The sequence below is a fragment of the Anolis carolinensis genome, unplaced genomic scaffold, assembly GCF_035594765.1.
Source record: "Anolis carolinensis isolate JA03-04 unplaced genomic scaffold, rAnoCar3.1.pri scaffold_10, whole genome shotgun sequence".
Lineage (NCBI taxonomy): Eukaryota > Metazoa > Chordata > Lepidosauria > Squamata > Dactyloidae > Anolis > Anolis carolinensis.
Genome location: NW_026943821.1, coordinates 26,960,462 through 26,988,312, shown reverse-complemented (window position 1 = coordinate 26,988,312; position 27,851 = coordinate 26,960,462). Strand labels below are relative to the sequence as shown.

Genomic DNA, 27,851 nt, shown 5'->3' with positions numbered 1-27,851 from the left:
TTTGGCGGTGGAACTCTCTGCCGCAGAGTCCTTCCTTGGAGGCTTTTAAGCAAAGGACGGATGGCCATCTGTCGGGGGTGCTTTGAATGTGATTTTCCTGCTTCTTGGCAAAATGGGGTTGGACTGGATGGCCCACGAGGTCTCTTCCAACTCAACGATTCTATGATTCCATGTAGAAACCTACAGTGACATTCTCTCAACCTCAGGCCCCATCTACATTGCCTTACAATGCAATTTCAGTCTGCAATTGAACTGCATTATAGGGCAAGTGTAGACTTATCTAACCCTGTTCAGTGCAGTTAAACTGCAGTGCAGTTAAACTAGATGGGGTCTTAGGCAAAGGCGGACACCACCGATCAAATCTTGCCAAGAAAACTCCATACGTTGGAAATTCCTTGAGGGCACACATACCACACAGGCAGGCTTACTGTTCGTGAAGATCGTGGTCATTCTCCAGGAAGCCATTGGGGGGCACCCTTGGCTCACATTGCCCACACTTCTCATGCTTCTGGGAATCCATGTGCAAAGAAAGAGAGTTCAGATAGGGGTTGTTGTATGTCTTTCGGGCTGTGTGGCCATGTTCCAGAAGCATTCTCTCCTGACGTTTCGCCCACATCTATGGCAGGCATCCTCAGAGGTTGCCTCACCCTCACAACCTCTGAGGATGCCTGCCATAGATGTGGGCGAAACGTCAGGAGAGAATGCTTCTGGAACATGGCCACACAGCCCGAAAGACATACAACAACCCTGTGATCCCGGCCATGAAAGCCTTCGACAACACAGAGTTCAGATACTTCTGGCAAGCAATGGGAGGCATGCTTGAGAATACAAAACTCTTGCAATGCAAGTGTTGTTAGGAGTAGATTGCTTTTATTACATGAAATCCAGAAATGTGTTGTCGAAGGCTTTCATGGCCACAATCACTGGGTAGCTGTGAGTTTTCCGGGTTGTCTGGCCATGTTCCAGTAGTATTTATTTATTTATTTATTACATGCATTTATACCCCGCCCTTCTCCCCCGAGGGGACTCAGAGCGGCTTACATTCTGCCACGAGGGCCAACAACAAATCTATATATATAAAAGAGTAATGAAATTTCGGCCTAGGACAAAATAACAAAACGACACATCCCAGAAACACTAAACTTGGCACCACAACCCCTCATCCATGCCTCTACATTCATACAACAAACAGCTCCAGCTACTCCAGAAAACGGCCAGGCTTTGAGGCTGCAAGGCTATTCACTGCTATTCCACCTGGCCAACAAAGGATTCCCATAAGCCACAGCAACGCGTGGCTGGGCACAGCTAGTATACTATAAAACAAACAATTAAAACATAATAAAAAGTATACAAAAATTAAAATGCTGCAAGGCAGCGATATTGCACCATTCTCAGTTGTTCCATACTGCTACAATACAGTAGCATTCTCTCCTGACGTTTCACCCACATCCATGGCAGGCATCCTCAGAGGTTGTGAGGTCTGTTGGAAAAACTAAACAAGGAAGAGAAAGAAGAGGAGGACAAGAGGAAGGAGAAGGAGATGAAGGAGGAAAAGGGGGAAGAGAAAGAGAAGTAAGTTAGTAAGTAAGTACATTAGAGTCTCACTTATCCAACACTCGCTTATCCAACATTCTGGATTATCCAATGCATTTTTGTAGTTAATGTTTTCAATATATCATGATATTTTGGTGCTAAATTCGTAAATACAGTAATTACCACATAGCATTACTGTGTATTGAACTACTTTTTCTGTCAGATTTGTTGTATTACATGATGTTTTGGTGCTTAATTTGTAAAATCATAAACTAATTTGATGTTTAATAGGCTTTTCCTTAATGCCTCCTTATTATCCAACATATTCGCTTATCCAACGTTCTGCTGGCCCGTTTATGTTGGATAAGTGAGACTCTACTGTAACTTTATTTTTCTATCCCGCCACCATCTCCCGGCTGGGACTCGGGGCGGCTAACACGGGACAAAAGCCCGAAAATACAAACAGGTAAAACAGGTAAAACATGTTACGATAAAAATACAGTAAAATCAACAATTATACAAACAGTTACCTTAAGCAAACAATGCAATAGACCAGGGGTCCCCAAACTAAGGCCCGGGGGCCGGATGCGGCCCTCCAAGATCATTGACCTGGCCCCCGCCCTCAGTTTTAGACTTAGGCTCGCCCAAAGTCCAAAATGACTTGAAGACACAACAACAACAATCCTACTTAGCTTGACTATCTCATTGGCCAGAAGCAGGCCCACACTTCCCATTGAAATCCTGATAGGTTTACACAGTATGTTGGTTAAAATTGTTTTTATTTTTAAATATTGTATTGTTCTTTAATTTACTAATACTGTGCAATCCTAATAATATAATATATTGTGTATACATATAATATTGATAATAATCTTATAATGTAATACAATATAATATTTATTTGTTTATTTATTTATTTATTACAGTATTTCTACCCCTCCCTTCTCACCCAATAGGGGAGTCAGGGTGGCTAATAATAATAATAATGGCGTAATATAATAATATTAATTGCATGTTATATATTAAATGTAATATTACTAATAATATTACAGTACAGTGGTATAGTACAATATAGTAATATATAATGCTAATATTGTGCTATTCTAATATCATATATTGTATGTGCATACAACTTGTAAGCCGCTCTTAGTCCCCTTCGGGGTGAGAGAGGGTGGGAGATAAATGTAGTAAATAAATAAATAATTGTTGCTGGTGGGTTTTTTGCACTACAAATAAGACATGTGCAGTGTGCATAGGAATTTGTATTTTTTTTTCAAATGATAATCCGGCCCCTCAACAGTCAGAAGGATTGTGGACCGGCCCTCGTCTTAAAAAGTTTGAGGACCCCTGCAACAGACCATCAAAATTCAGTTAACAAAGAAGAGGAAGGAGAAGGAAAAAGAGGAGGAGGGCAAGAGGAAGGAGAAGGAGGAGAGGAAAAAGAAGAAGGAGAAAGAGGTTGTGGATCAATAGGGGAATAGCATCTAGATCCAGGGAAGTCCTGCTCCCCCTTATTCTATTCTGCCTTGGTCAGACCACGTTACCTGGAATCACACTGTGTCCAATTCTGGGCACCACAGTTGAAGGGAGATGTTGACAAGCTGGAAAGCGTCCAGAGGAGGGCGACTAAAATGATTAAGGGTCTGGAGAACAAGCCCTATGAGGAGCGGCTTAAAGAGCTGGGCATGTTTAGCCTGCAGAAGAGAAGGCTGAGAGGAGACATGAGAGCCATGTACAAATACATGAAGGGAAGTCATAGGGAGGAGGGAGGGAGCTTGTTTTCTGCTGCCCTGCAGACTAGGACGCAAGGGAACAAGGGCTTCAAACTACAGGAAAGGAGATTCCACCTGAACATCAGGAAGAACTTCCTCACTGTGAGAAGGGCTGTTCAACAGTGGAACTCTCTCCCCGGGGCCGTGGTGGAGGCTCCTTCCTTGGAGGCTTTTAAGCAGAGGCTGGGTGGCCATCTGTCGGGGGTGCTTTGAATGCGATTTCCTGCTTCTTAGCGGGGGGTTGGACTAGATGGCCCTTGAGGTCTCTTCCAACTCTACTATTCTATGATTCTATGATTCTATGATTCTAGAAGGAGAAGAAAAAGGAAAAGAAGAAGGAGAAGAGGAAGAAGAAGGAGAAGGAGGACCAGGAGAAAGTGAAGGAGGAGGAGAAGAAGGGGAGGAAGGGGAGGAGGAGAAACAGGAGGAGAAGAAGAAGGAGGAGGAGGAGGAGGAGGAGGAGAAGGCCCTCCCCGGCACCTGCCCGCCCCGCCCCCGGCCCCTCCCTCCCTCCCTCCCTCTCGGGTTCCGCTCCGATCCCGCGCCTTCTTCCTTCCCGGACGAGGAGCGCAGCCATGGCCCCGATCCGGGCCGGGACCCCGCTCGCCTCCGCCGCCGCCGCCCTCCTCCTCCTCCTCCTCCTCTGCGAAGCCCCCCAGGCCGGACGGGCAGGTGGGTGACGTCACGGGGAAGGAGGGGGAGGGGTCCGCACTCTCCGCCCTCCCTCCCTCCCGAGCCCCCCCAGCCCCCCCTTTCCTCCTGCCACTTCTGATCTTCTCCCACTTTTGGAGCCTCTGCTTCCCAGATGTTTCCTGACTTCCTCACCTTGGGAGCACTCCCAACAGATGGCCATCCAGCCTTGGTAGTCGTAGGAATAATCAGTCCTCTCGGGGAGACAGGGCAGGCTATGAAAAAGTTATTATTATTATTATTATTATTATTATTATTAGTATAACACAGCAAACAAGATAATGATGATGATGATGATGATGATGATGATAGTAATAGGAGTAACCCTAGGGGCCATCCAGCCCAACCCCTCTTCTGCCATGCAGGAAAGGCACAATCAAAGCACTCCCAACAGATGACCATCCAGCCTTTGTAATACTAGTAATAATCAGTCCTCTTGGGGAGACAGGGCAGGCTATGAAAAAGTTATTATTATTAATTATTATTATTATTATTATTAGTATGACACAGCAAACAAGATAATAATAATAACAATAATAATAATTATAGTAATAGGAATAACCCTAGGGGCCATCTAATCCAACCTCTCTTCTGCCATGCAGGAAAGGCACAATCAAAGCACTCCCAACAGATGGCCATCCAGTCTTTGTAATAGTAGTAATCAGTCCCCTTAGGGAGATAGGGCAGGCTACCAAAATATTATTATTATTTTATTATGTCACAGCAAACAAGATAGACATGCTGGATTTCGTATCACAAAATCACAAATTGAACACTTCCCAAGTGTCTAGGACTGTGTGATGTATTTTCGGATGAAATTATTATTATTATTATTATTATTATTTTATTATGACACAGCAAACAAGATAGACATGCTGGATTTCATATCACAAAATCACAAATTGAACACTTCCCAAGTGTCTAGGACTGTGTGATGTATTTTCGGATGAAAATATTATTATTATTATTATTATTATTATTATTATTATTATTATTATTATTATGAGTAACCCTAGGGGCCATCCAGTCCAACCCCGTTCTGCCATGCAGGAAAGGCACAATCAAAGCACTCCCAACAGATGGACATCCAGCCTTTGTAGTAGTAGTAGTCAGTCCTCTCAGGGAGATAGGGGGTAAACAGAGGCTGGTCTTGCCATCTGTCGGGAGTGGTTTAATAGTGTCATCCTGAATGGCAGCTGTTTCTGGGAATTGAAGGCCAAAACATCTGGGGACCCAAAGATTGAGAACCACTGGTCTAAAGTATAGGGCTTGGGCCAGGTCAATGACCTTGGTGGAGCCCTGCTAGAATTACTCTTTCCACTTTGCAAGGTATTGGAAGAGTCCTGTCATGAAGCCGAAATCCTACCAGGTTTACTCAGAAAATGTGTTGTCGAAGGCTTTCATGGCCAGGATCACAGGGTTGTTGTGTGTCTTTCGGGCTGTGTGGCCATGTTCCAGAAGCATTCTCTCCTGACGTTTCGCCCACATCTATGGCAGGCATCCTCAGAGGTTGTGAGGTATGGAGAAAACTAAGCAAAGAGGTAAATATATATCTGTGGAAAGTCTAGGGTGAGAGAGGTCAGGGTGAATGTTGTGTAGTTAATCACTTTAATTAGCATTGAAAAGCTTATCTGCTGTCTTCTTCCTGCCTCTGGGGCATCCTTTGTTTAGAGTCGTTAACTGCCCTAGGTTGATTCATGTCTGGAAATCCTCTGTTTTCAGAGTATTGCTTTTTATTTACTGTTCTGATTCTTGAGTTTTTTAATACTGGTAGCCAGATTTTGTTCATTTTCATGGTTTCTTCCTTTCTGTTGAAGTTGTCCACAAGTTGGCGAAATCAAGGCCTATAGGAATAGCAACCCTGGAAGGGATTTGAGAGTGGGAGGCAACTGTCGGCAGATGACACCCACCCACTCCCTCGGAGGCAGCTTGTCAATAAGCAGCAGAAAGTGCGGGATCTGCCTGCGCGTGGGAGTCTTTTCTGTTCATCAGAGGCAGAGAGAAGGGAGGAGGAAGGAGGCAGCCGCCCTGCAAAAGAAATATAATCTGCCACCCGGGAACCGCTGCATGGGACCCATAGGAAAGCAGGGCTTGGCACCCCAGATTCCTGGCAGGATTTTTTGTAATGAGCCAGGTTATTTTTACCACGCACAACAAGACAGACGCTCAGATGGTAGGAGCCTTCCCCGGCACCGCCACCTCCTCCTCCTCCTGGCAGTTGGCATCGGACAGCAGGGCCTGGAAGGATGGAGAGAAACACTGGCGGCTGCAAAGCCTGCTCCCATCTGTCTCAAACGGCCCCACAGAATGGGGTGCGTTCACTTCCAAATGTGGGATTGCAAGGCCCAGAATCTCACAGACTCGACCCATGCCGGTTGGGGTAGTTTGGGGAGCAGGTGTCAAAAAATAAATACAGTAGAGTCTCACTTATCCAACATAAACAGGCAGAATGTTGGATAAGCGAATATATTGGATAATAAGGAGGGATTAAGGAGAAGCCTATTAAACATCAAATGCGGCTATGATTTTACAAATTAAGCACCAAAGCATCATGTTATACAACAAATTTGACAGAAAGAGTAGTTTAATATGCAGAAATGCTATGTAGTAATTACTGTATTTACAAATTTAGCACCAAAATATCACGATATATTGAAAACATTGACTACAAAAATGCATTGGATAATCCAGGACATTGGATAAGCGAATGTTGGATAAGTGAGACTCTACTGTGCTTTGGAATTTGTTTTGGGGTGAATTATTTGTGGAGATGATGTGTGTTTTGGAGCACCGGCCAGTAGCTTGTAGCATCCAGAATTTTGCAGCAACTCATAGTTTTGCTACTTCAAAACACAACCATGGCTTTCATGGCCGAAATCACTGGATTGCTGTGAGTCTTCTGGGATGTAGTGCCATGTTCTAGTAGCATTCTCCCCTGACGTTTTGCCCGAATCTGTGGCTACTGGCATTTTCAGAAGTTCTAGTGGTAGTGAGGCATGTGGAGTGTATATATACCTGAACCCTTGTCTGTTAAAGCAAGTGTGAATGTTGCCGTCAGCCAGCTTGAATTTTAGCATTGGAGTAGCCATGAAGTTTGCAAAGTCAATCAGTGAGGGTATCTGCATAGAGGTAGCCTGGCTTCCGGTGTCCAGGAGCCCCCAGTGGTGCAGCAAGTTAAACTGCTGAGCTGCTGAACTTGCGGACCGAAAGGTCGCAGGTTCGAATCTGGGGAGCAGGGTGAGCCCCAATTTTCTTGCAAGTATATTTCATGGGCATATCTATATGATATAAATAAGTCCATGAAATATCCTTGCAAGAAAATTATGGGATCTTCTGCCTTCTTTCTACAGGCCGGAGCCCTTTTACTATCCATTAAGAAAAGGAATAATTAATAACAATGATGATGATGATGATGATGATGATGATGATGATGATGATGATGATGGTGATGATAACTTTACTTTTGTACCCCGCCTCCATCTCGAGGCATCTTACGTATGACACAAAGTGCCTATAGACATAAAATAACCATAAAGGTAAAGGGGGGCAAGAAATAAGACTACTGTATAAGTATTATTGTCAAAATAGATAATCCACATTATCTGCTCCGAAATGAATGATATGAACCTACACTGCCCTATGAAGCCCCCAGTGGTGCAGCGTGTTAAAGCGCTGAGCTGCTGAACTTGCGGATCGAAAGGTCGCAGGTTCGAATCCGGGGAGCAGGGTGAGCTCCCACTGTTAGCCCCAGCTTCTGCCAACCTAGCAGTTCGAAAACATGCAAATGTGAGTAGATCAATAGGTACCGCTCCGGTGGGAAGGTAACGGCTCTCCATGCAGTCAAGCCAGTGGCCACATGACCTTGGAGGTGTCTATGGACATGCAAATGTGAGTAGAGCAATAGGTACTGCTCCGGTGGGAAGGTAACGACTCTCCATGCAGTCATGCCTTTGGCCACATGACCTTGGAGGTATCTATGGACATGTAAATGTGAGTAGAGCAATAGGTACTGCTCCGGTGGGAAGGTAACGGCTCTCCATGCAGTCAAGCCAGTGGCCACATGACCTTGGAGGTGTCTATGGACATGTAAATGTGAGTAGAGCAATAGGTACTGCTCCAGTGGGAAGGTAACGGCTCTCCATGCAGTCAAGCCAGTGGCCACATGACCTTGGAGGTGTCTATGGACATGCAAATGTGAGTAGATCAATAGGTACTGCTCCGGTGGGAAGGTAACGGCTCTCCATGCAGTCAAGCCAGTGGCCACATGACCTTGGAGGTGTCTATGGACATGTAAATGTGAGTAGAGCAATAGGTACTGCTCCAGTGGGAAGGTAACGGCTCTCCATGCAGTCAAGCCAGTGGCCACATGACCTTGGAGGTGTCTATGGACATGTAAATGTGAGTAGATCAATAGGTACTGCTCCGGTGGGAAGGTAACGGCTCTCCATGCAGTCAAGCCAGTGGCCACATGACCTTGGAGGTGTCTATGGACATGCAAATGTGAGTAGAGCAATAGGTACTGCTCCGGTGGGAAGGTAACGGCTCTCCATGCAGTCAAGCCAGTGGCCACATGACCTTGGAGGTGTCTATGGACATGTAAATGTGAGTAGAGCAATAGGTACTGCTCCGGTGGGAAGGTAACGGCTCTCCATGCAGTCATGCCAGCCACATGACCTAGGAAGTGTCTATGGACAACGCCGGCTCTTTGGCTTAGAAATGGAGATGAATCCATAGATATATTCTCTGCAGATGTACATACAACTTTTCAAGATATTGGCAGGAGCAAAAGAAGCTTCTCTCCCTGAAATTGCAGAATCTAGACAGGCTCAAATGTGAGTGTTTAGCTCCGTAAAGACAATGTGAAGGCAATGGCTCTTGGCGGTACCAGTAGTAGTAGTAGCCCGACGTATTTCGAGGGTGCCAGGTTGGGGAAGAGCTGGTGTTAGAGAAACAAGAGCATTGATCATGATGTCCTGTCCTGCGATGTTCAGCTGCAGGCCGCGGATTCGAGGCCAGCTGCATTAGTGAGCATGACGTGCCGGGCCGGCGTAATTCAACATTTATAGGTTTAATAAATGTTGAATAAGCTCCCCAACGCCATGGCCTTATCTGTGCTCCAGCTTGCTGACATTCTTGGCAGTGACACCGCGAGCAGGTCAGCGTAATACATAAACAAGGTAGTTTGACGTAAGCTCAGACCGCGTGCAGAGATCGCTCGGTATTCTCTTCCTTTCTGGTGCACGACATTTGTTACGATGGCCTGTGGGCAACCTGATACTATTCCGGGATATTGCAAATATTTTAATAAGAAGGAGGACGGCTAGATGCAGAAGTATGGCAGCTAACAGTATTCAAAGATGATTCTAATGTCTGTACCAGGCATGGGCAAACTTCGGCCCTCCAGGTGTTTTGGACTTCAACTCCCACCATTCCTAACAGCCTACCGGCTGTTAGGAATGGTGGGAGTTGGAGTCCAAAACACCTGGAGGGCCGAAGTTTGCCCAGGCTTGGCACACCTTCATAACCCCATCTTCTTTCATTACATAATCTTACCGGTATTTCAGTGGAAAGTGTGGTCCTGCTTTTGGTTGATGAGATAGTCAAGCTAATTAGGATTGTTGTTAGTTTGGGGAGCTCTTTGTTATGTAGCGGGAAAATAAAAGGATGGGAGCTATTGATGGGTTTACCTTGAAAGTTAATGCTTTGAAGATACTTTTTTTGGACTATACCTCTATATCATTTTTATGGCTTGGCTTTTGTATATTCTTCAATAAACATTTTGGGGACCACCATGTTGGCCATAGTATGTGTTTCCAAACTCTGGCTGCTTCTTAAAAGAGACTATTGCAAAATTTCTTCCTGAGATGAGTCATTGTTAATTATGCTTTTCCTTCTTTATCTGTGACTTTATCTTGTTATACAGTAGAGTCTCACTTACCCAAGCTAAACGGGCCGGCAGAAGCTTGGATAAGCGAATATATTGGATAATAAGGAGGGATTAAGGAAAAGCCTATTAAACATCAAATTAGGTTATGATTTTACAAATTAAGCACCAAAACTTCATGTTATACAACAGATTTGACAGAAAAAGTAGTTCAATACGCAGTAGTGTTATGTTGTAATTACTGTATTTACGAATTTAGCACCAAAATATCACGATATATTGAAAACATTGACTACAAAAATGGCTTGGATTATCTAGAGGCTTGGATAAGCGGGGCTTGGATTAGTGAGACTCTACTGTATATGCTTGTGTTGTGATTTTGTTAGTGTATGCCAATAAAGGCTGTTGTTGTTGTTGTTGTTGTTGACACAGAAAGATCTGTGACCCAAGCTTCTTCTCTGTATTTTTTCAGGAGAATGCAAAGAACTGGAATCGTGTGATAAGTGCATAGAAGGAGCTGCTTCTCAGAACATCACCAACTGTGTGTGGATGGACTGCCAAGAGTCTCCGGAGAAACCAGGTGAGTGGGAAGGTGGCTCACCTAAGACGGATTTCACACACCCTTGCAAACTCTGCGAGTATCTACACCACACCAGGACAGACCTAGATGTGAGCTAACTAAGCAGCTGACTTCGGGCAACAAGTCTCTAGTATACTGTTACGTAGCTGCAGGGCCGGCCCAAGGTAATTTTCAAGTGTAGGCGAACAGAATTTTGCCGCCCCCCCCAACCCAATCACTGAAAAATAAAAGCGTTGGATAAGCGAAAATGTTGGATAATAAGGAGGGATTAAGGAAAACCCTAAATAAAGAACAACACTCTGAAAACAGGGGAATTTCAGACAGGAAACAGTCAGGGCCAGCTAACACCTCCCAACCATGGATGTCCCCAGGGAGGAAGCAGCCAGGCTTTGAATCTGCAAGGCCATTAACTGCTAATCAAGCTGGCAACATTCACACTAGCCTCAAACAGACAAGAGCTCTTTCTCCCACCCTGGACTTTCCACAGATATATAAACTGTTGGGAATTGATGAGCCGTTAAGCTCTAATCACCCCCTTTGTGAGGTAAATTCCCATTAAAATAGCAGAGTAAATTGCAGCAGTGAAATTTACGTGGTGTGAGTTTAGGAAGGCCTCTGTGTCTTCAGGACAGCAAAGGAACACAAAGTTAGCTTTAAAGTTTAAAAGCATTTTTTGAGGTAGAAAGAAATCCATTGATGGATAGAAAAGGTTTGGAGCTTACTACCTAATCTGATCTGATCTAATACACATAGCCGGATCAAAATAGCAAAGATCTAGATAGCTACATCTTGACTACAAGAGGGACAAAAGTGCGTCCTCTCTCTGGAACAAAGCAGGAAGAAGGAATGGCGACCAACCTCGTGGGTCTCTTCTTCTCTAGGGCCATAAACATTCCAGAGACCAAATTGAAGAAGTTACGTCAACCCTAGGAGAGATCACATTTCTAAAGCATCAAAGGATGGGGTTGTCCAAAACAGGACAGGAAGGAAGAAACAATAGTAAAGCCTAATCAAAGCATGCATAGGACTGGGGGAAGGTGTCCCTAACTCTTTTCTAGGCTTCCTATCTGACCATAGAGACTTAAGCAGTAGAGGATGACATTCTTCCAACATAAATCCCACTTACTTAGCTTCCAACAGACCTCACAACCTCTGAGAATGCCTGCCATAGGTGTGGGCCTGGCCCCGAAGCCGAGCGGGCCCAGACCGAAGCCGAGAGGAGGCGGGGGGTGCGCATGCATGCATGCACACATGTACACGCACCCGTGAGCGCCTCAACTGCACCCCGTACAGAACGACACCACAAGCAAGTGCCTGGTTCGCCTTGAGGTTGAACCGCCTCTGCGTAGCTGACATTTTGGTTCTGATGATGAGCATGTTCTAAGGCTGTTGTTTTTCTTTCCTCCTGGAATCTGATAATTCCCCAAAGGCCAGCGCCTGTTTCTTATTTTAATATAACACCTCTGGAGAGATGCGTAAACAAGCATCGGCTAACAAATTGCACACAAGTCTGCTAAACTCAGAGGTTTCCCATTGTGTTTGCATGACACACCTACACATGGCAAGCGATGCACTAACGTGTCATGACACACACTTTGGAACGTTCCTGGTAGAGGTTTGGATGCTGGGCTATGGCTCTGCGACCAACTCAGATTTGGCCATGGAAACTCACTAGGTGACTTTGTGCCATTAATATGTGAGCAAATCTTCCTATGGTACATCCAGCTTAGGATCAACACGATTCAGAATTTACTTGGAAGCCTACAACAGAAATTCTGCAAGTGTTACTATGGAGAAAACAGTATTCCATGGCATAATATTTCAAACTTGGGGTGCCACTACAGACAAGGCCCTGTCTCTTGCAGATGATTATATATTTTTCTTATCAGAGATACCCAGATAAGGACTTCTTTCTTATTTTTTATTTATTTATTTGCAGTATTTATATTCCGCCCTTCTTTTTCACCCCAAGGGGACTCAGGGCGGATCACAATGCACATATACATGGCGAACATTCAATGCCATTAGACACACAACATACAGGCACAGAAGCAATTTAACATTTTCCAGCTTCTGGCTTCACGACAAACTGAGGCTTCACCTTCCACTTGTGACACCGAGTCCTTGATGGAGTACTTCCTCATTCTTCCCCACGCTGCTGGACGTTTTTATGGTGACGTAAATTAGTTAAATTTACAACACCAGCCTCATTATAATTCTATTCTAAATGTTATTGGGTTCCTTTCATCGGGGTATTTTAATCTAATGATTTTATCTTATATTGCTGCTATAGTCCCCCCCACCTTTGAAGCTGACTGAATTGCATTGGTGGTTGTTTGACATTATTACTGTTGTATAAACCTTTGTTTTAACTTCCGTTTTATCATCTTCTTGTGTTTTAAACTGTGTATATTGTTAATGTATTTGCGCTGTTACTTTTGTAACATTGTGAGCCATCCCGAGTCCTCACGGGGAGATGGTGGCGGGGTATAAATAAAGTTTTTTTAAATTATTATTATTATCATTATTATTAAATTAGGCTCCTCGCATAAAGCTGTACCTACATTTCCTACTTGACAGATGCTACTGTCTTTTGAGCTGCATAGGTTAACAGCAAGCTAGGCTATGAATGGTCGGGAGCTCACTCCGACCCGGCTGGCTTCGAACTCATGACCTCTCGGTCAGTAGTAGTGATTTATTGCAGCTGGCTACTAACCAGCTGCACCACAGCCCGGCTTCTTCTGACAATGTTGATGCATGGGCAGATTGACACTGTAGGAAGTGCTCCAATGCTTCAGAATATTGTGCAATTTGTGCCATTTGTCAGCCTTTTCCGTATTTAAGCTCAACTCCTTCACTTCTAGGTATTGGCAGCTGCGTGGAAAAAGGGGAACCAGCCAAGGAGAAATGTTCATTTGTCAACGCTACGGCCATGTGTGAAGGTAATGCTTTCAGCTTGTACAGGGAATGTCTAAAGCTTGGTAAACAACTAAGCACTGCTTGGAGTGCAGGGCAATAAAATGCATATATATCAGGGTACAACATTACATAGAAGAGCCTCCGAGTTGTGTTGTCGAAAGTTTTCACAACAGATTTGATACACTCCGTTTGGGTGTCTGCATTCATCACGAGGAGGACTGCTTGCTATCCAAAAATGAGCGAACCTTTGTTTTTGGTTTACCTTCTTCCATTATTGTTGTTGTTGTTGTTGTTGTTGTTGTTGTTGTTGTATGACACAGCAAACAAAATAGACATCATCATCATCACCATCATTTAATAACTTATTAATCGCCCTCCATCCACGATGCTCTAGGCGATTTACAAGATAAAATTGTAAAGAATAAAAATACATACATAAAAATATTAATAAAATTAACATAGATTAAAAACTCTAGTAAAGAGCCAGGTCTTCAGTGCGAGGGTAAAAGGCCCTAACTGGATTTCGTATCACAAAATCACAAGTCGAACACTTCCCAAGTGTCTAGGACTGTGTGATGTATTTTCGGATCATGTGCGCACCTTTGTTTTTGGTTTAGCCTCTTCCATTATTATTATTATTATTATTATTATTATTATTATTATTATTATTATTATTATTATTCCTAGCACCAAGATCAGCCACCACAGAAGCTCCATCCCGACCCACGAAAGAGCCTCCAGAGCCATCCAGTCAGAAGCCAGAAATTGTCACATTTGGTAAGTCATGGGAGCCTCACCCAGATGAAATATTTAATATTAATAATAATAATAATAATAATAATAATAATAATAATAATAATAATAATAATAACGACCTGTCAACTGCAAGAGGCCACCCTGCTGGGATTTGTGCGCATCATCCGAAAATACATCACACAATCCTAGACACTTGGGAAGTGTTCGACTTGTGATTTTGTGATATGAAATCCAGCATATATATCTCGTTTGCTATGTCATACTATGTCTTTGGGCCAATAATAATAATAACAACAATAATAATAATCCTGGGTAATTAATGTGAACTTGGCTTAGACTTTTAAATGGACATAATGATGATAATAATACTATTAATAAAAGTTATTATTATTATTATTATTATTATTATTATTATTATTATTATTGTTGTTGTTGATGTGATTAGTGCAAAGCTGGCACAGGTCTCCAGACAGACATGTATTATTATTATTATTATTATTATTATTATTATTATTATTATTATTATTATATTATGTCAGAGCAAACAAGATAGATATGCTGGATTTCGTATCACAAAATCACAAGTCGAACACTTCCCAAGTGTCTAGGACTGTGTGATGTATTATTATTATTATTATTATTATTATTATTATTATTATTATTATTATATGACACGGCAAACAAGATAGATATGCTGGATTTCGTTTCACAAAATCACAAGTCGAACACTTCCCAAGTGTCTAGGACTGTGTGATGTATTATTATTATTATTATTATTATTATTATTATTATTATTATTATTATTATTATTATGACACAGCAAACAAGATAGATATGCTGGATTTCGTATCACAAAATCACAAGTCGAACACTTCCCAAGTGTCTAGGACTGTGTGATGTATTTTTGGATGATGAGCGCAGATCCCAATAGGGTGGCCTTTTGCAGTTGGCAGATCGTAATTTTGTCAATGTCTATTGTTTAATATATTATATATTATTATAATATATTATAATATATATTATAATAATATATATTATATATTATTATATGACACAGCAAACAAGCTAGACATTATTATTATTATTATTATTATTATTATTTTATTGTATGACACAGCAAACAAGATAGATATGCTGGATTTCGTATCACAAAATCACAAGTCGAATACTTCCCAAGTGTCTAGGACTGTGTGATGTATTTTCAGATGATGCGTGCAGATCCCAGTCGGGTGGCCTTTTGCAGTTGGCAGATCGTAATTTTGTCAATGTCTATTGTTTCCAAATGCCGGCTGAGATCTTTTGGCACGGCACCCAGTGTGCCCATCACCTTATTATTATTATTATTATTATTGATGTGATTAGTGCAAAGCTGGCACAGGTCTCCAAACAGACATGTATTTTTATTATTATTATTATTATTATTATTATTATTATTATTATTATTATTATTATTATTTATATACTACTCTATCTCCTCGAGAGGACTCAAACCTTTTAAAAACATTTGGACTTGTAGCAGCAATTAAAAAAGACTGTTTGGCTTCTGATGTTCCCGTCCCACACTCCACGATGACTGCAGATGGAAATGAAAGGGTTTTGCCAGGTAGCCTTTGAGAGGCCTGCTGAGCTCTCATGTGCTGCTGCTGGAAATGGGAAATTTAACAAGGAATGTGCCAAAGGAATGTGCAGAGAAAGTGCTAGTTAATAATGAAGGGAGGGAGAGATGGATGTGCAGGCTCTTGGGGAGAATGAATCTTCCTGCCGAAAACTAGACCCGGAGTGGAAGAGCCTTGGGCTAATTAAAGCCAGTAACTCCATCCCGAAGCCTGGTGAATTATTGATCCGGCGCAGGTTCCCGATGGGCCTCGGTGTGCTTGTTTATCTCAGCCCCGGCGCTTGCTTGGCTTCCACGCCAACCTGCCTGCCCTGTATTTAATTGCTCCGGCCCTTTTAGCAGTTGTTTCCCCCCCTTCCTTGCATGAACGGTTGTTCAGAACGGAGCCGTTCTTTCCTTCCTCCCTTTTTGGGTGGGTGGGGAGGAGGAACCCACTGGCCGGGTGCCCATCTCCAAAGCTGGACAAAAGCGTTAAACTCTAGTAATTAAATCTCTTGGCTGTACAGGCTTGTTTGTCTGGCACGTTGCAAGGAAGGCGAAAAGAACTTGTGAAGCAAATGGTGTTCACCTGTGTTTCTAAAGTCTGGAGTATGATTGGCAGGGAGGCAAGACAGAGGACATTTTTGATGCAGCCTCGGAGACTTCCATCATAGGGATAGCTTGCATTGTTTCTTCCAGGCAGGGAGCAGCCAGGCTTTGAAGCTTCAAGGCCATTCAATGCTAATCAAGAGTCCTTTCTTTCTCCCACCCTAGACGTCATTCCATAGATAGATAGATAGATAGATAGACACACACACACACACACACATATATATACAAACACACACACACATATATACAGTAGAGTTTCACTTATCCAACATTTGCTTATCCAACAGGCTTGTTTGTTTGGCATGTTGCAAGGAAGGCGAAAATAACTTGTGAAGCAAATGGTGTTCACCTGTGTTTCTAAAGTCTGGAGTGTGATTGGCAGGGAGGCAAGAGAGAGGACATTTTTGTTGCAGCCTCGGAGGGATAATAATAATAATAATAGTAATAATAATAATAATAATAATAATAATAATAATAATAATAATAATAATTTTATTTTTGTACCCTGCCACCATCTCCCCAGAGGGACTCGGGGCGGCTTACAGATATAAAACCAACATACAATAATATCAAATACAAAAACACACAAATAAATTTAAAAGACATTAAAAATCACAATCATTATAAAACACTTGAGAAACACGGCAATAAAAACATAAAATGAGCTGGGCAAAGTGCACTGAGTGGAACTTGTAAACAAGAAGGAAGTTAAGGTGCTACAAGGGATAGCTTGCATTGCTTCTTCCAGGCAGGGAGCAGCCAGGCTTTGAAGCTTCAAGGTCATTCAATGCTAATCAAGAGTCCTTTCTTTCTCCCACCCAGGACATCATTCCAGATAGATAGATAGATAGATAGATAGACACACACACACACCACTTTTTGTAATTTCCAACAGACCTTATAACTTCTGAGGATGCCAATAGTAATACAGTAGAGTCTCACTTATCCAACACTCGCTTATCCAACGTTCTGGATTATCCAACGCATTTTTGTAGTCAATGTTTTCAATAAATCGTGATATTTTGGTGCTAAATTCGTAAATACAGTAATTACTACATAGCATTACTGCGTATTGAACTACTTTTTCTGTCAAATTTGTTGTATAACATGATGTTTTGGTGCTTAATTTGTAAAATCATAACCTAATTTGATGTTTAATAGGCTTTTCCTTAATCCCTCCTTATTATCCAACATATTCACTTATCCAACATTCCGCCGGCCCGTTTATGTTGGATAAGTGAGACTCTACTGTAATAATAATAATAATAATAATAATTTATTTATACCCTGCCACCATCTCCCCGTGGGCAAAACGTCAGGAGAGAATGCTTCGGGAACATGACCCCACAGCCCGGAAAACTCACAGCAATCCAAAGAGCATCTTGTTTTAATCTTACCTGTTAACCTTATTGGCAGAGGATTCTTCAATGGGAAATAGCAAAGGAGCCTTCAGAAGCAGTGCTGAGGTTTCTGTAGACCAGATCGAATTGTTAAACGGCATCATCAATTCATCCAGTGGCAATTAAACAGTCTGCGGGTTTACAAAACTGCACCCCAACTAAGACAAAGAACAAAAAAAGAATACATTGCAGCTTCAAAGCTTGGCTGCTTGCTGTCTGGGGGAATCCTTTCTTGGGAGCTGATTAGCTGGCCCTGATTGTTTAGCTTTGTTCCGTCCCAGGTCCCACAGCCAGCAGCCCTCCTCCTCCTCTAACCAGCTCGCCCGAGTTCCACCCGCCGGGCTTCGACTCGGCCAGCTTCATTGGCGGGATGGTGCTGGTGCTCAGCATCCAAGCGGTCATCTTCTTTGTGGTGAAGTTCCTCCGCTCCAAGGACAGCACCTACCAGACACTGTAAGTTCTCCGCAGGCTGGACGGATGGGGGGGGGGGGGGGTTGGGGGCAGATGGGGATTTGGGAGCCGGTATTTGGGATTTGGGTAGACTCCCCTTTCCGTAAAGACGTAGCAGAGTATCAGGCTAAAACTGTGAGGGCTGAATGAAAAGTAATGCCTCCACCTTTGTACCTCCTCAACAGATTGCAGTCCTCGTCTGCGGCAGAAACTGGCTTGTTCAGGAGACTCTCCTCTACAGTTAGTTCCATTTGGCGGGAAGCCTTAGCATTGAACGGTTGTGTTGTTAAAGTGCCAAGTATGGAACCCTGCGCAGACGGGGAAGCCTTAGCATTGAACAGTTGTGTTGTTAAAGTGCCAAGTATGGAACCCTGCACAGACGGAGAAGCCTTAGCATTGAACAGTTGTGTTGTTAAAGTGCCAAGTATGGAACCCTGCGCAGACGGGGAAGCCTTAGCATTGAACGGTTGTGTTGTTAAAGTGCCAAGTATGGAACCCTGCGCAGACGGGGAAGCCTTAGCATTGAACGGTTGTGTTGTTAAAGTGCCAAGTATGGAACCCTGCGCAGACGGGGAAGCCTTAGCATTGAACAGTTGTGTTGTTAAAGTGCCAAGTATGGAACCCTGCGCAGACGGGGAAGCCTTAGCATTGAACGGTTGTGTTGTTAAAGTGCCAAGTATGGAACCCTGCGCAGACAGGGAAGCCTGAGCATTGAACGGTTGTCTTGTTAAAGTGCCAAGTATGGAACCCTGCGCAGACAGGGAAGCCTGAGCATTGAACGGCTGTGTTGTTAAAGTGCCAAGTATGGAACCCTGCGCAGACAGGGAAGCCTGAGCATTGAACGGCTGTGTTGTTAAAGTACGAAGTATGGAACCCTGCGCAGACAGGGAAGCCTGAGCATTGAACAGTTGTGTTGTTAAAGTACGAAGTATGGAACCCTGTGCAGACAGGGAAGCCTGAGCATTGGACGGTTGTATTGTTAAAGTGCGAAGTATGGAACCCTGCGCAGACGGGAAAGCCTTAGCATTGAATGGTTGTGTTGTTAAAGTGCGAAGTATGGAACTCTGCACAGATGGGGAAGCCTTAGCACTGAACGGTTGTGTTGTTAAAGTGTGAAGTATGGAACCCTGCGCAGACGGTTGGTCAATGCAACTTAAGCAAAGTGCAGCCACTGAATTCTCAACAGCAGAAGGAAATTCATCAGAGAATGCAAGCTGTTTATGGCGATTGTGTTGATGTGAGTCCTGTGTGTCGTTGGGCGAGTACGTTTAAAGACGTTGAGGTGGGAACAAATGATTTGCATGACAAACAAAGAGTTGGACGTCCTGTGATAGCAAGGGTTCCATACTTCGCACTTTAACAACACAACCGTTCAATGCTAAGGCTTCCCCATCTTCGCAGGGTTCCATACTTCACACTTTAACAACACAACCATTCAATGCTAAGGCTTCCCCGTCTGCGCAGGGTTCCATACTTCGCACTTTAACAACACAACCGTTCAATGCTAAGGCTTCCCCATCTTCGCAGGGTTCCATACTTCACACTTTAACAACACAACCATTCAATGCTAAGGCTTCCCCGTCTGCACAGGGTTCCATACTTCACACTTTAACAACACAACCATTCAATGCTAAGGCTTCCCCGTCTGCGCAGGGTTCCATACTTCGCACTTTAACAACACAACCGTTCAATGCTAAGGCTTCCCCATCTTCGCAGGGTTCCATACTTCACACTTTAACAACACAACCATTCAATGCTAAGGCTTCCCCGTCTGCGCAGGGTTCCATACTTCGCACTTTAACAACACAACCATTCAATGCTAAGGCTTCCCCGTCTGCACAGGGTTCCATACTTCGCACTTTAACAACACAACCGTTCAATGCTAAGGCTTCCCCGTCTGCGCAGGGTCCCATACTTTACACTTTAACAACACAACCATTCAATGCTAAGGCTTCTCCGTCTGCGCAGGGTTCCATACTTCGCACTTTAACAACACAACCATTCAATGCTAAGGCTTCCCCGTCTGCGCAGGGTCCCATACTTTACACTTTAACAACACAACCATTCAATGCTAAGGCTTCCCCGTCTGTGTAGGGTTCCATACTTCGCACTTTAACAACACAACCATTCAATGCTAAGGCTTCCCCGTCTGCGCAGGGTTCCATACTTCGCACTTTAACAACACAACCGTCCAATGCTAAGGCTTCTCCGTCTGCTCAGGGTTCCATACTTCGCACTTTAACAACACAACCATTCAATGTTAAGGCTTCTCCGTCTGCGCAGGGTTCCATACTTGGCACTTTAACAACACAACCGTCCAATGCTAAGGCTTTCCCGTCTGTGTAGGGTTCCATACTTCGCACTTTAACAACACAACCGTTCAATGCTAAGGCTTCCCCGTCTGTGTAGGGTTCCATACTTCGCACTTTAACAACACAACCGTCCAATGCTAAGGCTTCTCCGTCTGCTCAGGGTTCCATACTTCGCACTTTAACAACACAACCGTTCAATGCTAAGGCTTCCCGCCAAATGGAACTGTAGAGGAGAGTCTACTGAACAAGCCAGGACCTGCCGCAGACCAGGACTGCCATCGGTTGAGGAGTTACGAAGGTGGAGGCATTACTTTTCATTCAACCCTTGTACTTAGCTGTGTTGCTTGCCCTTTGTTTTCATACCCAAACGAAACAACTAAACCTTTTAAATATCCCACTTTGCTTCCTCTTGCATCTCCTTTGCCCGCTGCCTTCGCCAGAGAGGATAACCAGCAGTAGGTGCGGCTGTGTGTGCGGATTTGGGGGGCAGCGGGGCTGTTTCTGGAGCAAGAAAGACCCCCAACCTTCCCCCCTTAGATCTGCTCCCTGGCTTGGCTCTTTTTCCAAATGAGCCAGTTTTCATGCACTCCGTAGCATCAAGAGATCGTCCCTTTTTTTCTGGCCTGCGTTTGTATATTTGGATCTTTCTATCTGCATGTCGAAAAACAGCATGCCTTGATGCGACTCACCTGAATTCCTTGGCGTGGGAATTCTGTGTGCAGAGAAACACACACACGTGTGCACTAGAGAAAAAGTATGTTAGAACTGTCCATACATACATGCACTCGCACATAACAACACACAGACCGGATTAATCTTGACCTTCTCTCTCCGGCTGAATGGATCCGCTGCTTAACTTCTTCCTTCTCTTGCTGACTTCTTTGATGCGCCTCTCTTTCGCCCTCCATCCGTGCCTCTTCGAATGTCATTATTAGACATATAGACAGACACAGAGGCAATTTAACATTTTCCATCTTCCTGAGGGTATGCTCGATTCCAGCCACAGGGGGCGCTGCTGCTTCATCGTCTGCTTGTGACACCGAGTCCTTGATGGAGTACTTCCTCATTCTTCTGCACACTGCTGGAAGTTTTTATGGTGTAGTAAATTAGTTAAGTTAGCCTCCCCACATAAAGCAGTACCTAAATTTCCTACTTGATCTGCTTAGGTCAACAGAGAGCTAGGCTATTAATGGTCGGGAGCTCACTCCAACCCAGACTTGCTTCGAATCCATGACCTCTCAGTCAGTAGTGATTCATTGCAGTTGGCTACTAACCAGCTGCACCACAGCTATGGATCTTGTGACTTCTGAAACCTAAAATGTCTAACTTCTGGAGCACCAAAAGTCCCATATTATTTCCATAAGCTAAACTGAAACCCATAGACTCTTATTCTTGGGATCTTCTCCCGACAGAAAGGACCTCATCATAATAGAGCTTGGATACACTTTAAATACAATTTAACTCCACTTTAGGGAGAGGGCTTTAAGCAGCTCAGCCAGACAGGTCCCGGGACTCATGAAACTACAAACCCCAGAATCCTGCAGAAATCAGATTTAAAGTGGATTCATGCTTTAGTGTTGTTGATTTTTAGCTGATTGGCCAAGACTAAGGACTTAGCATTGGATTAATCAGTTGGATTAAGCAGTTTTCTAATAATAATAATAATAATAATAATAATAATAACAATAATAATAATAATAATAACAACAACAACAAAATTACGATCTGCCAACTGCAAAAGGCCACCCTACTGGGATCTGACCGCATTATCTGAAAATACAGCACACAGTCCTAAACACTTGGGAAGTGTTCGACTTGTGATTTTGTGATACGAATCCAGCATATCTATCTCGTTTGCTGTGTCATAATAAAATAATAAAATTATTATTAACAAAATTACGATCTGCCAACTGCAAAAGGCCACCCTATTGGATCTGCGTGCATCATCTGAAAAGCGTCCTAAATGCTTGGGAAGTGTTCGACTTGTGATTTTGTGATACGAAATCCAGCATATCTATCTTGTTTGCTGTGTCATAATAACAATAATAATAACAATAATAACAATAATAATAATAATAATAATAATAATAATAATAATAATAATAATAATAATGTTTATTTATAGCCCGCCTCCATCTCCCCAGAAGGGGACTCGAGGTGGCTTACAGATAATACCAGATAAAAACAATAACAATATACAATAAACAAAAAACATACACAAATTATAAAATTTTAAACATTAACCTATAGAAAACATTATTCTGGCCAAAAGACTACAAACATCCCCAGATCGGGATGAATCTAGGTGTGCAATCGAGCCCGCTTTCCTTTTTCCTTCTACCAGCCGAGGCATGACTTCTGTGTGTTCTTGCGGTGCCTCTTTTGTGTTACCGTGTGATCTTTGTGTTGATGTGCGAGGGAGGAAGGGAGGAAGCGGAAGAACCTGTGATCCCGTCGCCTTCATTAAAGCTTGTGGAAATTTGATTTCTCCAGGGCTTTTTGGTGCTGTTGAGTGTCGTCCGCCTACCGTCCTTTTCCTTTTGTTTTTGCAAGAACGCAACCCTAACGCAGCCTGAGCTTTGGGACTATTTTGGTGAGAAAATATCAACAAATATGGTCACGGAGTCTTCCAAACACACAACTCCTAAAGCAACCAGTCAAATTATATTATACGGTGACTATGCCTTTCCCTCTTTAATATCGTCCCCACAGCTGCGAAAATCCTACACCTGTGGATTACAAATGCAGGACTGTGATGTGAACATCTCTTGAAGAAAAATCCCCGGTCCGGATCTACACTGGCCCCTTCCACACAGCTGTATCAAATCCACATTGAACTGGATTATGTGTCAGTGTGGACTCAGATAACCCAGTTCAAAGCAGATATCGTGGGTGATCTGCCTTGATATTCTGGGTTATACAACTGCGTGGAAGGGTCCTCAGTACCTGTTCCCAGATTATCTGCTTGGAACTGGATTATAGGAGTCTACATGGCTGTATAATCCAGTTCAAATCAGATAATCTGGAACCAGAAACTGGATTATACGGCAGTGTAGAAGGCTCCGCCAGACATCTTTCTAAGGGCGCTTCCAGACAGCCATATAACCCAGAATATCCCAAATATCGGGTTTTAAGCACACCTTTTTAACACGCGTTTTTTAAGCTCTTAACCCGATTTCTCCCACACTTTGGCTAAAAGTGGTTTAGCCACCCCTCTCCTTTTAACCCAGTTTCTTCCCAGTTTTACAGCATGTGTAGAAGGTCCCTGGAGAACTGCTACCATTTATCTTAGGCCCCTCTCACGCAGCTATATAACCCAGAATATCAAGGAAGATAATCCACAATAGCGGGTTTTACGCACACCTTTTTAACCCGTGCTTTTCAGTTCTTAGCCCAATTCCTTCCGCACTTTGGCTAAAAGTAGTTTAACCACACACACATCCCTTTAAACCCGGTTACTTGCGAGTTTTACAGCATGTGTAGCAGGACCGAGTTCCTGGAGAACTGCTACCATTTATCTTAGGCCCCTTCCACACAGCCATATATCACACAATATCAAGGCAGCTAATCCACATTATCTGCTTTGAACTGGCTTATCTGAGTCCAGTTCAATGTGGATTTTACACAGCTACATGGAAGGCACCGTAGAAGGTTTTCTCAATATACACCAAGCACAACGGACTGTTTAATGTTTATATCTACTGGAAGTTTTAGCAGACATGTGACCTACCCCAGAAATGCAAATGTTAATTTTCGAAGGCCTCTTAAGTCCCAATATCGCATTCCTGTGCATGATTATTCTCATGCTAAATCCCACTATTTTTAATGGGGCTTTTTCTCAGGTAAGCCTATATAGAATACTAGCTGTGCCCAGCCACGCGTTACTGTGGCAAAGTGGTGGTGGTATTGGTTAAAAGTTGTTGTGGAATTTTTATTTGACGTTATTTGTATTTTTTAATTAATTTTATTGTAACTTATCTTTTTTATTTATTATGTTTTATTATTTTGTTGTATTATTTTTGGTTATTTTGTTATAGTATTTTATTGTATTAATTTTTTTAGTGTTTTTAATTATTTTTATTGTATTATTTGTATTTATATTTTGTATTTGTATTTTTTTATTCTTTTATTAACACTGGGCTGAGTGGGTTACTAGGAGACCAAGTGGGCGGAGCTTAGCCTTCTAAGTGGCAGCAATTGGATAAAAACATTTATTGCTCTCCCTCTAAGTAGGACTTTATTTTTCTTTTCTTTTTGTTGTATCAACCTAGAGGCATGGATGATGGGTTGTGTTGTCAAATTTCGAGGTTGGGGGGCCTGTAGTTTTGTTGTTTTGTGGGTCGCCGTGATGCCATCACTCATTTATATATATAGATTTGGCTGAGAGGACATTCCTGTGCACATCGACTCGGGTTGAAGTCTCTTGCGTTCAGTAGAGTGATCTTGCTTCAGGAAAAGAGAACGTATGAATATTGGTGGGCCTTGTTTCCAGCTCGGGGGGAAATGCACGGAAAGTAGCAGTCACTGGTGTATACGTAGACAAGTTACTATTTCGGCTCATCTACGTGGAACTTTGGAATTACATCTCCCAGAATGCCCAGCCATTATGGCCATGCTCTATAGGGACTTGTTGATTATGGGACTTGTTGTCCAGAGGGAACCCTTCAGATCTCTGAGGATTATGGGACTTGTTGTCCAGAGGGAACCCTTCAGATCTCTGAGGATTATGGGACTTGTTGTCCAGAGGGAACCCCTCAAATCTCTGAGGATTATGGGACTTGTTGTCCAGAGGGAACCCTTCAGATCTCTGAGGATTATGGGACTTGTTGTCCAGAGGGAACCCTTCAGATCGCTGAGGATTATGGGACTTGTTGTCCAGAGGGAACCCTTCAGATCTCTGAGGATTATGGGACTTGTTGTCCAGAGGGAACCCTTCAGATCTCTGAGGATTATGGGACTTGTTGTCCAGAGGGAACCCTTCAGATCTCTGAGGATTATGGGACTTGTTGTCCAGAGGGAACCCTTCAGATCTCTGAGGATTATGGGACTTGTTGTCCAGAGGGAACCCTTCAGATCGCTGAGGATTATGGGACTTGTTGTCCAGAGGGAACCCTTCAGATCTCTGAGGATTATGGGACTTGTTGTCCAGAGGGAACCCTTCAGATCTCTGAGGATTATGGGACTTGTTGTCCAGAGGGAACCCCTCAAATCTCTGAGGATTATGGGACTTGTTGTCCAGAGGGAACCCTTCAGATCTCTGAGGATTATGGGACTTGTTGTCCAGAGGGAACCCCTCAAATCTCTGAGGATTATGGGACTTGTTGTCCAGAGGGAACCCTTCAGATCTCTGAGGATTATGGGACTTGTTGTCCAGAGGGAACCCTTCAGATCTCTGAAAGCCCCTCCTCTGGCGCAGTGAGATCTTTCTCTCCCATTCATTTGTTCTATCACATTAGGATCTGATGACCGATCTCCTGGGAGCTGTCTTGACGTGTTCCTCTTGTGGATGAGTAGCCGCAGAAGAGCAGCGAGCTGCCTTTGGGTCCAGCCGGAGCCTTTCTTTTCTTCCGGGGAGTTGCAGAAGCAGACCGTTTACTCCAGAGCATCCCTTGTTGACATCTTGGATGCTCCTGCCATTGGGCTTAGACACCTGGATCCTTTAGACTTGCTGAGCAATTGATACAAATAGAGCAACTGAGCCGTAGGGACTTTTTTCTGCCCTGTCAGTGGACATGTGTAACGGTGAGGTCAAGAACGTTCCTCCACAGATTGGATGTTTTGCTTTGCTTTCCCTGTAAAATTTTGCTCTGGGTTAATTATTCTAAGACGACACCAGGGTCCTTCTCTCATTACTTTCCGGTCTTGGATCTGCCTGATTGTTTGAGACCCACAATGTGAATGTACTCGTCCTGAACTGAGCTTCTTGCATGGGATAAAACTCATGCTCATGGCCAGGGGCCCCCAAACTACAACCCACGGGCCACATGTGAACCCCCAAAACCATTGATCCGGCCCTTTTGGTGCACTAAGGCAGAAGGGGGTTGGACTAAATGGCCCAAGGGGTCTCTTCCAACCCTTTATTATTTTTTTGATGATGATGATGATGATGATGATTCTTTTTCTTCTTCTTCTTCTTCTTATTATTATTATTAAAATCGAGGCTGGGTGGCCATCTATCAGGAGTGCTTTGCTTGTGCTTTTGGTGCACAAAGGCAAAAGGTGGTTGGACTAAATGGCCCAAGGGGTCTCTTCCATCCCATTATTATTATTATTATTATTATTATCATTATTATTATTATTAACATTGAGGCTGGGTGGCCATTTATCAGGAGTGCTTTGATTGTGCTTTTGGTGCGCAAAGGCAGAAGGCAGTTGGACTAAATGGCCCAAGGGGTCTCTTCCATCCCATTATTATTATTATTATTATTATTATTATTATTATTATTATTAACATTGAAGCTGGGTGGCCATCTATCAGGAGTGCTTTGCTTGTGCTTTTGGTGCGCAAAGGCAGAAGTGGGTTGGACTAAATGGCCCAAGGCGTCCCTTCCAACTCTCTTTATTATTTTTATGATGATGATGATGATGATTATTATTATTATTAACATTGAGGCTGGGTGACCATCTATCAGGGGTGCTTCGCTTGTGCTTTTGCTGCACAAAGGCAGAGGTGGGTTGGACTAAATGGCCCAAGGGGTCTCTTCCAACCCTTTATTATTTGTATGATGATGATGATGATTATTATTATTATTAACATTGAGGCTGGGTGACCATCTATCAGGGGTGCTTTGCTTGTGCTTTTGGTGCATAAATGAAGAAGGGGGTTGGGCTAAATGGCCCAAGGGGTCTCTTCCAACCCTCTTTATTATTATTATTATTATTATTATTATTATTATTATTATTATTATTATTATTATTATTATTGCTCAGTGGCCATCTATCAGGGGTGCTTTGATTGTGCTTTGTGTGAGCCTGAGGTTGCTCAGCCTCTTCCCCTTCCCTATCCAACAAGACTTGAACTAACTCTTTCACTATTTATGTCACTTTAAAACTTTGATATTTGGTAGACATATCACTTGAGTCCGGAGTTAAATGTCTTGCTCAAGAAGCGAGAAGGACTCACTTGGAGAAGCTTGAACTCGGGACCCTGCTTTCTGGGACAGAGGTTGTAATAGAGAAGCACAACAGGCACAACAGAGAAGCACAACAAAGCTGAACAGGTTGGCTGTTGGATTTCTTATCCATGTTACAATAGATCTTCGCCAGACTTCAGTTCCGAGTTCTCTCACCCTGTGAAATAGTGGCCAAGGCGAAAAACAGAGAAACGAATAAAAGGAAATATTTGTGGA

At 43.3% G+C, this 27,851-nt stretch overlaps 1 protein-coding gene and 1 long non-coding RNA gene across 4 annotated transcripts; one reads left to right on the top strand and one right to left on the bottom strand.

Annotated features, from left to right (window-relative positions):
• Positions 1-850: 850 nt before the first annotated feature.
• On the bottom strand, positions 851-4,257 carry LOC134293745 (uncharacterized). The gene is made up of 2 exons (XR_010000707.1): positions 4,131-4,257; positions 851-1,492 (listed from the first exon to the last, which is right to left on the bottom strand). It is a non-coding gene; the product is annotated as an uncharacterized LOC134293745 (long non-coding RNA).
• On the top strand, positions 3,812-27,851 carry cd164l2 (CD164 molecule like 2). 3 transcript variants are annotated; one of them, XM_062962272.1, is made up of 6 exons: positions 3,812-3,977; positions 10,352-10,459; positions 13,324-13,401; positions 14,066-14,155; positions 18,022-18,193; positions 25,959-27,851. In XM_062962272.1, exons 1-6 carry the CDS (start codon positions 3,881-3,883, stop codon positions 25,963-25,965), a joined length of 552 nt encoding a protein of 183 aa, XP_062818342.1. In that variant the 5' UTR covers positions 3,812-3,880; the 3' UTR covers positions 25,966-27,851. The 3 variants fall into 3 exon arrangements, with proteins under 3 accessions (XP_062818342.1, XP_062818341.1, XP_062818343.1); XM_062962271.1 differs by lacking the exon at positions 25,959-27,851 and adding an exon at positions 20,943-22,986; XM_062962273.1 differs by lacking the exons at positions 14,066-14,155; positions 25,959-27,851 and adding an exon at positions 20,943-22,986.